This window comes from Barbus barbus (genome assembly GCF_936440315.1).
Source record: "Barbus barbus genome assembly, chromosome: 34".
In the NCBI taxonomy this organism is placed as follows: domain Eukaryota; kingdom Metazoa; phylum Chordata; class Actinopteri; order Cypriniformes; family Cyprinidae; genus Barbus; species Barbus barbus.
This window is the reverse complement of record NC_136762.1, coordinates 13,416,537-13,433,380: the sequence shown is the minus strand read 5'-3', so window position 1 is coordinate 13,433,380 and position 16,844 is coordinate 13,416,537. Positions and strand designations below refer to the sequence as shown.

General features: G+C 39.7%; 1 protein-coding gene across 3 annotated transcripts in view; it reads left to right on the top strand.

Moving 5' to 3' along the window:
• LOC306853981 (unconventional myosin-XVIIIa-like) overlaps nucleotides 1-16,844 on the top strand; it is a 121,356-nt gene that overhangs the window by 39,260 nt on the left and 65,252 nt on the right. For all 3 annotated transcript variants that reach the window (XM_079391726.1, XM_079391725.1, XM_079391727.1), the window contains exons 2-6: nucleotides 12,025-12,112; nucleotides 12,566-12,672; nucleotides 14,631-14,807; nucleotides 15,605-15,815; nucleotides 16,438-16,580. In XM_079391726.1, the coding sequence (XP_079247852.1) occupies nucleotides 12,025-12,112; nucleotides 12,566-12,672; nucleotides 14,631-14,807; nucleotides 15,605-15,815; nucleotides 16,438-16,580 (726 nt within the window). The remainder of the gene's footprint in view (nucleotides 1-12,024; nucleotides 12,113-12,565; nucleotides 12,673-14,630; nucleotides 14,808-15,604; nucleotides 15,816-16,437; nucleotides 16,581-16,844) is intronic.

Here is a 16,844-nt window from a genome sequence, read left to right as displayed (position 1 = left end):
CTATTTCCCCTATCCACCCTACACCTCTGTATCTCACCGAGCAGAGAAAAACTCTTATCCGGCGCTCATCGCCTTGATGCCCGCTCTCCAACAACAAAGTTTGCACCGTCGTTTAAAGTTTGAGAGCTTCGTACCGTTCTTTGAAACTAGCAGTCACCCTCACATGTGCACGTCTGCACTGGACCAACGTTTGCTCTGGAGCAGCTGAGCAGGAGAAGCAACTGTGGATCTGTCCATCGCCTGGCCTACATTTTTGGGGGTGGGGAGAAAGCAGGAGTGTTGCAGCGGTGGTACTTGGGGTTTTATTTTTAGCCTCTTCCCGACCCTCTACCGCGACAGCTGTCTCCCTCCTCTGACAGAGCAGAGTCAGGAATAGCCAATCACTTTGCACCTCTCAGAACTAGGGCTGCCGGTTAGGGTGACGTGGGTCTTCTGGTTCTCAGGACTGTCTCTCTGTCTCGAACACACACATACTCTCGTCTCACCACTTTAGTTGGCACTCACCTGCACTCTGACCGCGGTAGGGAGCGACGTTCAGTGTTTGGAGTCGCCGCAAAAGATCTCAGGTAAGGTGGCAGACGTTAGACATGTTGATCTAGACCTGTGAAGGAGTCTGTGGGCTTGAAGTACTGCTGCAGTCTGGACTCAGGCCTGCTGTGTCACCTATTTTTTGGCTTGAATGTGATGGCACGCCGGGAGCAATGACCGGGCCAACCAGTGCTAATGATAAATCTAGTTAGTTTTGCAGTTTCACTTGAAAAGGTGAATTAAATTAGGGGTTTTCTCATATTGTAGTGTTTGGTTGTGGATTGTGCTGTGTAATATGGTATTTTGAGACTGGAATGGGGTGCTGAATTGGCATTTCTGAGGTTAAGTGCTGAAGGCCATCATGCTCAATAGAAGCTTTTGTTTGAGTTGGTTTGCTCTTGTGGAAAAAGGTAGTGCCATTTCAGGTGTCTCGTTTATTTTACTCTTGAGATGTATGTTTCAAATAGGCCACGTTTTTGGACTTTTGTGGTTATTCTTGAATGCTTTTGAACTCTTTTTCTATTCAGTGAGTGTCGAGTGTTTGATAGATGAAGTCAGGGGGTTATTTTGTGTATACAGTCATTGGATCATATGCTTCACAGTCTGTCTGCTGAAGCGTTTATTGATGAGGCTATAAACATTCAGCTGTTCATTTGTCTCTTTTGTCGAGCTGAATTGCTGTTGCTGACTTGGATTTGTTTCGGTATGTTTCTTTATTTCTCAGTTGAACTACAATTCAGTTCAAGAAATTAATTTAATTTAATTGGTCGAATTGCATTTAACCTCCATAAATGCCTAATCTGCTACTGTATAATCATATGTACTCAATTAAAGCTGTTCAATTATATTATGTTTTGACCACTTATATATGTTGTGTAGCCTTGCTATACATGGACAAATAATGTATATGCTTTATCCTATTAACAATATTAATTACACATGCTACAAATGTATCCAGTTGCATTTGCTTCCCTTTGGTTTCTGTTTTTTACGACAATATACAACATAATTACGGTCATATTTGATGTTAAGATTTTTTATCGTGATTTAATCGCATCCAAAAAAAGTTTTTGTTTCCATAATATATGTTTGTGTGCGCTGTTTATTTATTATGTATAAATAAATACACATACATAGTGTATATTTTGAAAGTTTTTACACGTATATTTTATATTCTATAAAAATATTTAATATATAAACAACATTTTTCTTAAATACATGCATGTGTTTGTGTTTATATACATAATATATATACACGTGACGTTACACACTCCTATATTATACAAACAAAAACTTTTATTTTGGATGCGATTTAATCGCAATGAATCATTTGACAGCACTTATATTTTTATGTTCCTTTTTGTTAAGTTATCTGTTTGTTACTGGTTTTGTTACAGTGATGTGGTCTCCTTAATGTCCATGTGGTAGCTCTTATAAAAAGTCTGTGCTGTCAGTATGACAGAGCTCTGTTAACAGATAAGCACACCATGGGTAACTTTTTATAGCTACAGTGTGTCTGTTGGCTGGAAGCCCTGGTGAAGGGTCAGTGGTGGCGTTAGGGGAGTTCAGGATGGGGGCCTAGATACGGGGTAAAGGAGAGGACGGCAGCCACACCAGACAGGTCTAGTGGGGGATCCCAGAATAATCCATGCAGCTGATGCCGGACAATGTAGTAGCGTGATGAGGTGAAACTACTTTGTGTTTACTAACGAAAGCTCTCTGGCGGTTGTCCTTTTTTAAAGGAAATTTTCTCTCATGTCGTTCCAACTTGTGGAACACAAAAGTATCTATCTAAAAAAAAATCTATCTTCTATCTATATCTATCATTGAAAGAATCGATCTATCAATCTATCGTTCTATCGTAGATAGATAGATATGGTGAGGGCACTAGGACTCACAATATAGTTTTGTGTTTTATTGTATCTTAGATTTAGTTCTTCCTAGTAAACAAGAATATTTCAACTCAAAAGCCTTCAGTTATATAGAAATCAGACTGCAGCTGTACAATGAGCACAATCGACCCTCCTTCCATCTGTCATATGTCTCTTGTTGTAATATAGAGTGTCAGCAAGTTCAGAATTGGCTTGATTTTTGGATCCTTTTTAATGTCTTGATGAAACATTTCCCTTAATGTGCAACTTGGAGCAAATCCCACTCTTTAATCATTTCTCTCTACCCAACAGAGCCAAGAACCTCCTCTTCTTTCCAGCATTGTGGGTCTTATTTACCTGAAGTTTGTGACCTCACATAACATAACTGTGAAGACCAGCATCCATTGTGCCAGCCTCTTGTCTGCTGGTCCCTTCATCTGTCACTCATCTTTTCATCCCGCCCTCCCTCCGTCATCAAACCCTTACCCGGCCCAGCCCATGACAGCAGCGTTGCCAGCATGGCATTCTCATCACGCTTTTCCTTCTGGGAGCAAAAGGAAAGTGATGTTCCATTCTCCATTCTAATCTTTCTGCAATGTGTGACATCAGCTAGGTGATGTGCATGAAAATGCATCAATGCTTTCACTTTTACACCTATCTGTAGCAATGCACCGGGGTGCCATCCATGTGCACGGTTCATGAACGCACAGCTGCTAATAGCTTCTGATTAGGGCATGTGTGAAGGTGTTCTGGACAGATGGAAAACTCAAATCACTGTGAATATGACCAGTGTGATGGGAGAGTGTAGTTCCCCAGCTTTCTGCCATAGCTTTTTTTATTACATTTTGAAAAGCTGCCACTGGCTTGAACCCAGCCGTAAACTGATGCTACTGCTTAAAATGTATAATTAGAAATGGCAATGTAAATTGGTGCCTCATTAGGTTTCAAAACTGTATATTTTTCTACGTAACTTGGTCTTTAAAAATGCCCTGCATGAAATGTATTGGATACATCTGCATAATAACCTCAGCATAGACTTAATGTCCTAAATCAAATGCTAATGACCTTTTACATGGACCTTTATAGATCAAAGAAGAGAACACGCCAATCCCCAAGAGTTCAAATAATAATGTAAGTGCACAGATATTCTGCATGCTAACAAAGTATTGCTGCTCATAGAGAAGAGAGGAATTGCAAATTGAAAAGCACTCTGTCTATTTGTCCTTAGTTACATGTATCTAATTAGATATTTTCAGTTATTATTTGCAGAATAATATGATGTTAGCTCCAAGTTTACGTGTTTTGACACAGGATGCAGTATTGTTGTCAAAGGAAGCTCGTTTCAGTGGCTGCTTCAACAGTATACTACTTTGAGAATGAGTATTTAAGAATAGCCTATTATTTCCTGGTAGATTTATGAAAACCTCTTTTATTTAACACATATGGACCATTGATTTCTCACTTTTACACCTGCTACATGGTACTCTAAATGGTGTTATCTTGGCTTGAAGACGGAGACAGTTTGTTTGGTTCTTTATTGTTTTGTTGATTGACGTGCAGCTGTTGCATACCACCAGCTGTGCTTTGTCTGAGCGGGAGGTTGGTGGTTAAATCAAGAGCCTAAATAAACAAATATCAGTAAAGCACCTTAATCAAAGTTCTGACTCTGTATCTCAGCAAGATTTGAAGTGTTAGAGTGGATATTTTTTTGGACAACAGCCTGAATCTATAATTTGCGTTCTCTTTTAATAATAGGCATTTGTTACAATTTAAAGAGCCAAGATTTCGGTAAAAAGCAGGGTGTTTATTTTGAGTTTAAAAAACGTAGGCATCAGTGAGCTATGTGCAAAACCTGCTGACAGATAGACTGTTTATACGGTATATCTCATAATCCACTGACAGAATCTACTGAATATGTGTGTAGGAGTGAAGAGACAACATGGTAAGGGAGCAAGACTGGGTGTACTTTCAGTCTGAGTGTACAAATGCATGCTTGGAGAGGTGCTCCATGCAGAAATTTTAAGTGCAAAAGTCACTGAAGTGTATTTATGCGAGAGTTCACCTCCTCTGCTATCTTTCTTCTCTCATGCATGCAAACTTATGTATATGTCAACAGAAAACCAGTATTGTAATCTACTTCCCTTTCACCTAGTTTGTTTGGTAGCCAAATGGTTTTGTTATTGTGAGAAGGTACAATATTTACAGCATTTACAATTGAAATGCAGCCATGTGAATAGGTTTCATTTCCTAAAAAAAGTTTTGAGATATTTTTACTGAGTGGCCTGTCATAGAACAGTAAATGAAGCAGCAATATGTGCATAGTAACTAGGGCTGCACGATTATGACAAAAATCATAATTGTCGATTATTCGCTTGAGATTGTAATTGCGATTTTATTAATAACGATTATTTTGAACAGATTTATGCCACTGTTTGAAGCTGCATGCCATATTTTTTTTTTTAATATAAAATATATATTTAAAAAAAGGCTGACTCTCTTCCTGAACTTTTATTGCTTTTCTATAGCATTGAGCCTCAACTGTCAACTATACATGGGTTTGGTTTCTTCTTTAAACAAAAAAAGGTAAAATTATGCGTGGTATAATAATGTTATACTAATACTAAAATAAAAAATGGTCTACTAAAGCTGTATATTTCATTTACAGTTAAACAGACAAAATTTCAAATTACAGCAACATTTTACAGTACAATTTATATGATCAGGGCTCCAGACTAACATTCGAGAGCAGTGGCACCAGCACCTGATTTGGTAGCACTGAACATGTAATATTACACGTTTTGTCTCTTAGAAATGCACATTAGAACAGGAGCTTGAGTTCAGAGTAGCAGGAGCTTGAGTTGGGATGCAGATGTACATTTGACAGTACGGTACCATTGTGAAAACTGTAACAGCCTCATCTTTTATACATAACCAAAAGTACAGCACCTCATTACCATGGTAAAAAAAGTAGCCTAACTATATGGTTTCTGTGGTGTTTGCATTGAAAAACAGTAGCCTAAAGACACTGACAATTAAAAATCCACATCAACTGATAGAATTAACAAAATAATGTAATTATATTCCATTACTCTTTTAATGTATTTCGTATATTAATAATATAATAATACTCAATATGAATATCCTACTTTTCTGCCACCATACCATTGTTACCGTTAGTGTTACTACAGTAAAACTATGGTAAATGTGGGTGATTTGTGGATTGAAACGTCTTCTAACTGGATCGTTGTTGCACTGTTTCTGCTGCTTTCTGCATCAGTGTTGATGAGGATAACAGCTCCGATTTATTTGGCTTTAAACTAGTTTAAATTAAAGAGACGTGATTTGTACTGGAGAATTCTGCGTTGAACTCGAGTGCTTCTTACTGGATTTCACAGCATTGTTTAGCATGTGATCTTGACTGGTCACTGTGAGAAACACATTCGCTCTAAGCTCGCGCTGCGCTGTTTTCTTTTGAGGCGAGCAGATAAAAGGTCAGTGTGTGGCACGCAGTTCAAACGAGTATCGCTATTTTGTTCCGCTTTCGACACGTTTGGCGTTTACACGTCTATCATGCACAACAGAGTGACAACGACTATCAGTTAGACAAAATGTATTTTATTCAGGGTGTTTGAGTTTGTTAAACCCTGCGCTGCAAACACCTCTTAAGCACACAGAATAATGCAAGTGGGCATTTTTAATTGTTTATTTATTTTTGTAATCGCGGCTTTGAACGATTATGTAATCGTTGCATCCATAATCGTAATCGCGATTAGAAATTTGATTAATTGTGCAGCCCTAATAGTAACCAACATAAAGAATACAGCATTGCATGATGTGCTGGTTGAGGAAATAATTGAGATGTGTAATTGTGTAATTTAAAATTCTTTTCAACGATCTTTCCTCACTGACTTTTCTACATCTACCGTACCTGCTGGGTGAGTAGTCTGACAGCGATGGCAGCCTGAGTAGCCGCTCCCAGTCAGTGCCTAGCCTGGAGCCTGGCAGAGACCTGCTGCGTGCCAAAAGTCCTCAGCCTGTTTGGCACACACCCACAGACATCCAGTCCGAACCTCAATTCAGGCGAGTCAAAAGCCCCTCACCCAACAGAGACAAGATGGCAACCAGAAAGTTCTCTGAAGTGCCCAAGATGCCGGAGCGCTTCAAAAGCCCTGAGCCTCCCCAAGCTCCCCTCAGTCCTGAACCTTTACAGAATGGAGAAAGCAAAATGAATGGTAACCTCAATGGCAGTGTTAAGACTAGTGCTAGTCAACCAGAGCTCACAGAGGACTTGCAGGTTGTGACCTGTAAGAAGGTGGTAAAGGTGGTACGCAGAGTGGTTAGGAGAGTAGTTCCTGCTGAAGAAGACGTGGCAACAACCCCTGCAGCCATGTCCCCAGAACCACTTAAACCAGCTTCAGAACCACCGAAACCTGAACCAGCATCTGTTCCAAAAGTTGTAAAGATGCCTGTGTTCTCCTTCAAACATGATTCCATAAAGAAGGAGGAAAGAGATGATATCTCTGCTGGACTGACTAGTTTGATGACACGAGGCAGGACCAGGGAACCTCGTCCACGCATCCGCAAGGATGAGCCTCCTGAAAAAGAGGATGTGAAACCTGTAGAGAAATCTCAAGAGAAGGAATTGTCTGGACCAGCACAAGATAAAACTGTGCCAAAAGTAGAGGCCTCCCAGACTCCAAAACAAGAGCCACAGAGTTCAGCATCTGCTGCTACCTTGACGACTCCCAAGTCTCCTGTTTCACCACCAGCAGGATTCATCCCAACCCCAAAACCCAACCCACTCTCTCCCCCATCTGGATTTGTTCCTACACCGAAACCCTTAGGATTTGTCCCCAACTCAAAACAATCTACTCTTTCCCCTCCAGCAGGCTTTATTCCTGCTCCAAAACCTTCTCCTGTGACTCCTGCTGGATTTGTTCCAACGGCTCCTATTGTTTCTCCACCTTCAGCTCCTATTCCAGATCCCAAAACATTGCCTGTTATCCCCAGTTCTACACCTGCTGTTCCTAAAGCAGCTGCTTCCTCTGCTCCAACCGCTCCTGGTAAATCCAACACCCTTAACCCCCCAGCCCCCAAAACAGATCCATTTTCCCCTCCATCAGGGTTCATTCCCACCAATACACTGATGCCTATGAAGAAAACAGAGGTATTGATCACACTGATTACTTGGTTGCATGGATTGCTATACTTCACCTAACTTTGTGAGGAGTGCACTAATGTGAATGGCATGTACCGCTAGTACTAAGATCATCCAATTTATTGTCTGTATGTAGTCTGTAGTACGTATTATGTAGTGGTTTGTAGCTCTCAGAAGTGTTGATGAAGTGGGCTTTTGGTTGTTTGACAGCACCCTTCTCTTAGGCTTCTAACTCTGTCTCTGACTCGGAGTTGCCTTTCTAATAGTTTCCCAAAAGTATCGTATGCCTAAGTACAGTACATCATAGATCCATTGATTAGTAAACTAAGCCACCTTAGAGACCCACAGAGCCGTTTACTAGTTTTGATTAGGAGCAACATACATCTGTGTGGACACATTTATAAGATCATGGACAGTAGATTTTATGGATTGGATACTGGCTTTGTGTCGCAAAAAGCATAGTGTAGTGAATGCTGGATGCTTGATTTGGAGTGGTTTGGTTCTAGTATTTCAGATCAGAAGAAACTAATTTGTAATTGGTTGCATGGTTACTAACTTAAGTCCCTTAAACAATACGTTTGAGACTTTGTGTGTCGTTTGGACATAATATTTGAAGGTGAAGACGGCCGTACGTATGCCACCAAGTCAAGCAGGGAGACCTTCCCCTGGGAGCATTTTTAAACCCTCACTACCATCCTTGTCCAAAAAGGTGTGTTTGTGTGTGTGTTTTATTAAGATTACACTCTGCAGCAGTTAGATGATATAGCTCCGCTCTGCAGGAAGGGAATGTAGCTATTACATAACATTACTCTGTAATAAAGCAATGTGCATTGTCTGAGTTAGACTCACCTCTTCTTGGTGGTCTGACCTATAGGAGAGTCCGCCACTGAGTCCCACAGAAGAAGCACAGAGACAGCTGGAGAGGATCTTCGCTGCACCTGTAATGCCTGTCCATTCCTCCTCTTCCTCTTGTCTTCATTTCTGATTCCTCATCTGACTCACTCACTGTCTCTCTGATGCTAAAATGTGCTTTATCCTGACTGTTTTACATGGCTCTGACTGCACTGGCTGCAGACCTATAGACAAGCCACTGTAAAGCTTGACAGCACTTACGCTGACTGAATACTCATGGGGAAATAGTTTAATACACTACATTGTTAATGAGGATTTTAAGGAAGTTAATGTGAGCAGAGTGACTACATAGTGCCTTAATATCTCTTTATAAGTAATTTATGGCTTTATTCCAAACTCAAGTGAACCTGCCTACCTAGACATAAATAGCTTTAGGCAAAGTATTAAACAAGCTAGCCTCAGACAAAAAATAAACTAAAATGACTTATTGATTTGTGTTTTCTCCAAAGTTTTCAGATCCCTTTTAAACAAAACAAAGGGGGAAAAGTTTAAAAATGGCAGCCAGTTTGAGAGAAACTCTGATTATACCTAATAATACTCCTGAAAAACATTCAGAATATTTTTCTCATGAAAATATAAAAATTTAAAAACTATTTTCCCCAACTTTGTATTTATACTATGTTTGTTTGTTAGTGTAGTATAATGTTAGCTTGGAAACAATGATAATGCCAATTCATAGTACTGTTTTTTTTTTTTTTTTTTTTTTTTTTTTTTTTTTTTTTTTTTTTTGTGCTTTGTTTGTATGTTGTGTTTAAAAGACCATTACTGCCCCCAAATTTAGGGTTTCAATAATTTTCAAGGCTTCGTATTTTCAGGATGCTGCCTTAGAGGGTAGCTACCTATGTAGATAGTATACAACAAGGCAACTCGCTTGGTTTTTGGAGTAGGGCTTGTATTGTATTCTGTATTATGGGTTGCTCTGCTACAAGACAAACAAATAGGTGTTTTCCCCTCTTTGAAATAGCTCAACCTTCTGCTCTGATGTCTACCCTATTGAACAAACAGCATATGCTATGTTTTGAAGCATGGCAGCTGGTTTGAGCAGGTTTAAGCTGGTCCTGAGCTGGTTATAAGTTGGTTATGAGCTGGTTTAAGATGGTCATGTGCTGGTCCTAAGCAGCTAGCTCCTGGACCAGGAGCTCATAATGAGGACCAGCTCATAACCAGCTCAGGACCAGCTGAAACCAGCTCATGACCAACTAAGGACCAGCTTAAACCAGCTGCCATGCTTCAAAACATGTCATTTTTGTTGTTGTTGTTTTTAAAGTCTCTTAAACCCCATGTCTGTTTTTATAGTCCATTTTTGTCCTGCCATCTCATGCACTTTCAACTTTTGCTATGTGCTGCAGTACAACTTTATTATCTAGCAAACAGTTTTTCATTGGTTCAATGAAAGGTGAGATGCATGCACATCTCACCTCCATGTGCCTGCTGTCATTTCATCTGTGCATACATGTCTCATCTCTACCTCTCTCTCTCATCCACCGCTGTCTCTGTGGCTGTGATTGTTTGTCTGGCTGGTCTAGCTGGAACCTGTGGCCAGTGCCTCTGCATCGTCTCAGGTACAGGGCCCCACTGGGGACGGCTTTTCCCCCACTGCCCCTCTCCATGGCTTGGCCGGAGTGTGTGCTCGTGTGGCCTGTTGGAGTGTAAGCTCTCTGTTCCTCTTTCTAACCCACCCCCACCCTCATACATGGCTATATATATGCTTTTGTGCTTGTGTTATCAACCTAAAATAGATGCTTACGTTTTTATTAAGACAAATGTGTTGTCGGTTTAGCTAACTGAACTTGATTTGTTTATATATCATATCTTTGATAGAAGGATTGCCTGCTTTTTTATTGTGTATGAGTGGTGATTTTAAACCAGTGTTGATGCAGTGCATGGTGACTCAGGGTTAGATGTAACTGCATGAAACCTTCAGTGTGAGTATGAATTTGTTTTTGCTGCCCCACTGATCAGCTTATAAGTGAATAGCAGTGGATATGCTCTCTAATTGTTGAAGATTTTGATTTATGAATATCCCTGTTGTCTCCTCGTGCCTCAAGCTCTGAACTTTACCTCATTTATGCATTACCTCATATCACCAACATAGTGTCTTTTATATATCCTTGTATCACCTTTCGATGTTAACCATGCTATTGTTAGCATAAATCGTGTTATGTTCAGATATGTTTTTCCACATGATGCATGTGACTATTTTAAATTAAAGAAGTCACATGCACCATGTGGATAAACTGTAGCTGTAAAAACATGGGAAAATCTCTTGAAAAATGTCTGCCATGTTTGACCAAGGAAATAAAAAATATATTATATATAAATGTATGTATAATATACATAATCATTAAAAGTAATACAAATTAAAATATTATTTGTCTTTTTTTATTAGATATAACCTTTACTTCCAGCTCTTGACAGGTTTCATGAGATTATTCCTGCTAAATGTTTATTTCCTGAAGGGTGACCATAGTGCCTTACGCTGATATATCACATGATCAATAACCGTTTTTATTGACAGGATGCCTTAGATGCTCTGTGTGTGGAGCTGAGGCAGGCTATTAAACTGATGAATGACTGTGTTTGATTAATGCACGGTATAACGTGTTATGATGTTTAACGCTGCTCTTGCCCTCTCATGCCGACCTGCCTTCTCACAGGGACAGGTGGAGGAGGATCCCGTGGCAATCCTAAAAGCAGACCATGCCGCTGCCGCCCATCCTAAGGTCTGCTTTCTGCTTTGTGTGCACTGTAGTTCACCTGCATTATCCCACCCTTGGCCTGTCGTGTCAAACTTGCCCTTGTGTTGTGGAGTGTAGTGCCCGCACCCATCCCATTTCATCGACAACACCCCAGCCATAGAGCCGTGATTGAGAGTGACACTCAGAGATAGCAAAACGGACAATCTGGGTTCATCTAACATTTAATTAGCATTGGATTGTTATTAACTGTGCTGTAGTGTTTTCTACCCTTCCTTCACATCATGTGCCACTGTACTTGTAGAGTGTACTGGTTTATCTACAATAATAACATGGTATACTAACCAAACACCAGAGGAGAGGAGCTTGTGAACTGGAACACAATCAATGGATCACTGATACACTATCTCTCACTGTCAGCCCTTCACAGTGGTAGAGTTCATGTTCAGACCAGTGTGTGTAGGTCAAGCATGAGTGCAGTGGAATCAGACATGCCCAGACAACCAGAACATCAGGCTTGTAATCTGACCCTGTCCATCATTTGCCCGAGTTGGCTTCATCTACACCTGCCTTTAAACTCTTCCCATCTTGCATGACAGCCCACAGACATTGTAGACATTGGGAAGCTGTTTTTTTTAAACTGATCTGGGACCTCTTTGTACTCTAATTGCTATTCTGTCAGCAGAGGTCTCAGATCAGGGTAAAAAGACCATTTTTGTGTCATTAAATGATAACAGTCTTTCTCTGATTAGTGTGGACAAATGCATGGAGTGGATTTGAAGCGTATCAGTGATGTTCCTGTTCAAAAGGCCTGTGTAAAGCCGTAAATAATGAGTTTGACTGTGTCTCGCCTTCACAGGTGAAAACAGAGGAGCAGATAGCGGCAGAGCAAGCATGGTACGGTTCGGAGAAAGTGTGGCTGGTCCACAAGGATGGATTCTCTCTGGGTTAGTACGAAAGCCATGCAAAATTAACTCAGAGTATTATTTTTAAATTGAAGACAACAGGAAATTAATTTTTTTTTCTAATTTAACTTCCATAATTTTACATATTCCTATGTGAAAATAGAATATTGAACTAGAGTGGAAGAGAGAGTCATTTCAGAGGTGGAGAACGTTATTGCATTTTGATGAAAGATTATGGAAACATTTTCTCCCTTAGAATATTGTGCACCGATGTTTCGCACACAATAACACAAGGGACGTTTATTAAGAAAGGAAATGGGGTTGATTTTGATTTTTATGCCATTTGTAACATAATAGGGGTTTCATTACTATTACAATAAGAAGCGCTTTAATGGCACTAGAATTTTAGAAGTCTGTTTTAATTTTGTTTCCGGAATGATGATGTGTGCAATCAGAAATAAAAATATTCACAGTGTTCTCTGGTGTTCTTTACAGCCACTGTGGTGAAGACAGAGGCTGGCAGTCTACCAGAGGGGAAAGTGAAAATCAAACTGGAGCATGATGGGACAGTACTGGACGTGGACGAAGATGACATAGAAAAGGTCAGTTGTCCAGGCGAATAATGTGCGTTTCAAAAATAACAGATTTTGTTCATAGTCAAAATAAAATTTTCTATTTTCTAAATGCAAGTAACATATAATATTTTGACCAATCCATATATGTTTAATTTTTAGAAAGTTTTTGACCTCAGAATGTTTAATCATTGACATAACTGAACATTCTGGTGACTTGTCTCTGGTGACATGCAGGACTTCTCCATTCATTTTGTCCTCTTAAAGCTTTCCCCTGTAATCTTGTTCATGTGCCTCCATATTTTACTGTAACACCCACATCTCAAAATCCAATTAACAGACAAAGGATAGAATTAGAATTGGCTTTCCATATTTATGTTAATTATACATATAACATGTTGCTATATGAACAACCATTTAATAATGACCAGTCTCGCAAACCTTAAAGGGATAGTTCACCCAAAAATGAAAATTCTGTCATTAATTACTCACCCTCATGTCGTTCCAAACCTGTAAGATCTTCATTCATATTTGGAACACAAATTAAGATATCTTTTGATGAAATCCGTGAGCTTTCTGACCCTGCATAGACAGCAACACAACTACCATGTTCAACGTTGTTAAAATAGTCCATGTGACATCAGTGGTTCAACCGTAATTTCAACAAAACACGGAAGAGAAGAAATTGTTGAATAAAGTTGTAATTTTTGTTATCTTTGTGCGCACAAACTATTCTCGTAGCTTCATAAAATTAAGGTTGAACCACTGATGTCACATGGACTATTTTAACAATGTCCTCACTACCTTTCTAAGCCTTGAACGTTTCAGTTGCATTGCTGTATATGCAGGGTCAGAAAGCTCTCGGATTTCATCAAAAGATATCTTAATTTGCGTTCCGAAGATAAACACAGGTCTTACGGGTTTAGAATGACATGAGAGTAAGTAATTATTGACAATTTTCATTTTTGGGTGAACTATTCCCTTAAGTATACAAACAGTTCATGCTTCATTTAGAGCCGAAAATGACTTGATTCAGTACATTAAAGATTCTAACTGCAGAGATTTAGTCAATGATTTGTCAGACTGATTTAAACTAGACATGCTTGTGAGCGCCTTTCTGTGATACATTAGAAGATACATCCCAAAAGAGTCATGATATCATTTTGTTCATTATAAGGTTTACCCTATTTGTGCTGTGCTGGTTTTTGAATACAGCCAGGAAATAAACTAGAAAAAAATGCATTACACTATCCCATCTCATCTCATCTCATTTCATCACATTCAGTTCAGATTGCACAATCACAACAGAAAACAATGATTCCTTTCACTGTGGAGCTATGGATTCATTCAGGTCCTTCAGGTCTGCAGGGCTCATACACAGGGTTATTTGCAGAACTTTTGGTTCTGGTCTGGATCCAGAGCCAAGTGAGGGTTAGACAGGCACAGGTTGGCCCTGGGTAATGTGCACAGGGTGGGAGGAAATAATGCCAGGATATGGGTCACAGAGAAACGGGTGGTGTTTGGCCTAATTTTTAAAACAGACAGATTGACTTATATAGACATACTGAGAAGTCTAATATAATAGTCTCTAATAGAATTTTCAGAGTTTGCACTATAAGGCCTTGATGAGGCATATGCTGGGCAATATTATCAGCTCACTTACTGCCTGGCACAGTTGTACCTCCCTGTGAAGGGCAGCTCTGAGCTGATGATTTCCATAATGTTAAGGCTGACCTCAAATCAAGTTTTGGAACCATCTGTTCAATGAGGGAATTGCTAAACTGGATCCAGAGTTGAGCTTGACAAGTTTTAAATTGCATTAAAGACTTGGCATGAAGTCTTGAGGCTATTATGGCTAAATCACATCAATTTAAAACCCCATACTCTGTTTTTTGTCATATTAAGATTTTTTTCAACTCTTTCCATTAATCACTTGTCAGATTTATTGCATTCTTTGACCTTTTAATATTTTAAATCCTTCAATCCAGGCAAACCCGCCGTCATTTGACCGCTGTGAGGACTTGGCAGCTCTGCTCTACCTGAATGAGTCCAGTGTCATGCATTCCTTGCGCCAGCGCTATGGAGGAAATCTCATCCACACATACGCAGGGCCCAACATGGTGATCATCAACCCTACCAGCGCACCCTCCATGTACTCAGAGAAGGTGAGAGCCTTTGTTTTCTTTCACACTCTTTGCATTCAAATATGCTACTTCTCTACTATATAGTATCCAAATACACTATTCATTAAACAGCAGGCGACAAATACTCACATGAACTTCCTAGTTCATGAAATGCATATTATACTCTGACAATGTGTGATTATAGATGGAGATACTCACTGAGGCAGCAATGCAATGTATTATGGGTACTATATTTTCTACAACTGTCCCTTTGTCAGTTAAACGCAATAGGAAATGGGCAACTGAAAACCGCTAATGAGCTTTATTGGTTTTCATGCAAGATAAATTACTACCCATAAAATGTAATTAGAATCCAGAAGAGAATTTCTTTCGGTCATCGGTCCTAATTAAGTGGTTTTGCATTATGGATCAAGCTGATTATGTGCTGTGATGAGTGTTTTCTGCAGTCTAAAGCTGAAACTCTGATATATGCGAAAACGTTATTTGACTTGTGCTGGAAAGTTGGTTTACGCCAACTTTTTCAAATTAACAGCTATTGATTTTCCCTCATTGGAAAATTAATTTTTATGGGTTTCCATTTGAGACTTTAAGGTTTCCATTATTGACTTTTCTGTTGTACAGAAAATAAACACTCTGTAATACATTAAGATTATTTGATTATTAGTTTGGCCTGTAAACTCCTTGCTTTTGTTTTCCCAACAATGATCTTCATTAAGCTTGTCCACAGACTTTTGTCTTCTTGGGCAAGAGGCATAAATAAAATTAATGTGTTTGTCAGTGTGTTAGAATTATTATTTTTTTTTCCTCTGTCGTTTCAGGTGATGCACATGTTCAAAGGCTGTCGACGAGAAGACACAGCCCCTCATATATATGCAGTGGCCCAATCTGCCTACCGAAACCTTTTGACAACACGACAGGACCAGTCCATTGTGCTGCTGGGAAAGAGCGGCAGTGGCAAGACCACAAACTGCCAGCATTTAGTCCAGTACCTGGTGTCCATTGCCGGCAGCACTGGAAAGATCTTTACTGGTACAGAAACAAGAGCCATAATAACTTCCTAGCATTTTTAAATGAGATTCTGGTGATGTACCAACATTTTGGCAAATGTTAACTTATCTTAACCTCCAATCTGACATTTACATACATTTTGTAGAAGTAAAATATGGTGTAAAAACATTAGATTTTAATAATAGAAATGATTCTTTTTTGTTCTTTTGTAACCAAGCTAATATTGGCCAAAATAATATGGTCATCATGCATTCCCATTTTTAGCTGCTTAGTATCTCACAATGTGCTTGAAAAGCTTGAACAGCCTGCGGTAAAGGGTGAATGGACGGGTGTCTTGCGGTCACTGGAAATGGGCTTGTACACCGTGGAGAGAGTGTGAGCGCTGGGAAGGGGGTGACAGATGAGGGCTGTGCTAATGATGCCCACTAAAGCACTCTGATAATTAGCCATCATCAAGGCCTGCTCAACCCCTGCTTGGTCAATAATGACTTAATGAAGACTACAGTGCTCATTAACTATACCATTAAAGAGGCCTTGATGTTATCTCCGTATGCTCAACTCTGTATGCAGGATCCTGTCTTCTAGTGCAGTCAGTGTTAAATAGTGAGTCCTTTAGTTAAATATTAATGTGTGTCTCCTCCAGCTGAGAAATGGCAAGCGGTCTACACAATCCTAGAGGCCTTTGGAAACAGTGCCACCTCCATGAACAATAATGCAAGCCGCTTCTCCCAGATCGTCTCGCTGGATTTTGACCAGGCTGGTCAGGTGGCCTCCGCCTCCATCCAGGTTTGTTTATATAGTACTGGATCATATCTAAATTATATAAAATGCAAATTATGTATAATTGATCTAAGATGGCGCCGCAGATGGCAGCAACAGTGCTTTGCTCTTCAGTGTTTGTACTATTTTTGTTTGTTTTTCGTTTCTCAAATACGATCAGTTTTACCAGGGATGACCTGCTGAACATTTGGCAGAACACACTACAAAATCTTTTACAGGATTTTGATTATTCGGATGTTTTGCTGGACATTGTAGTTGGCGGAGCCGTAG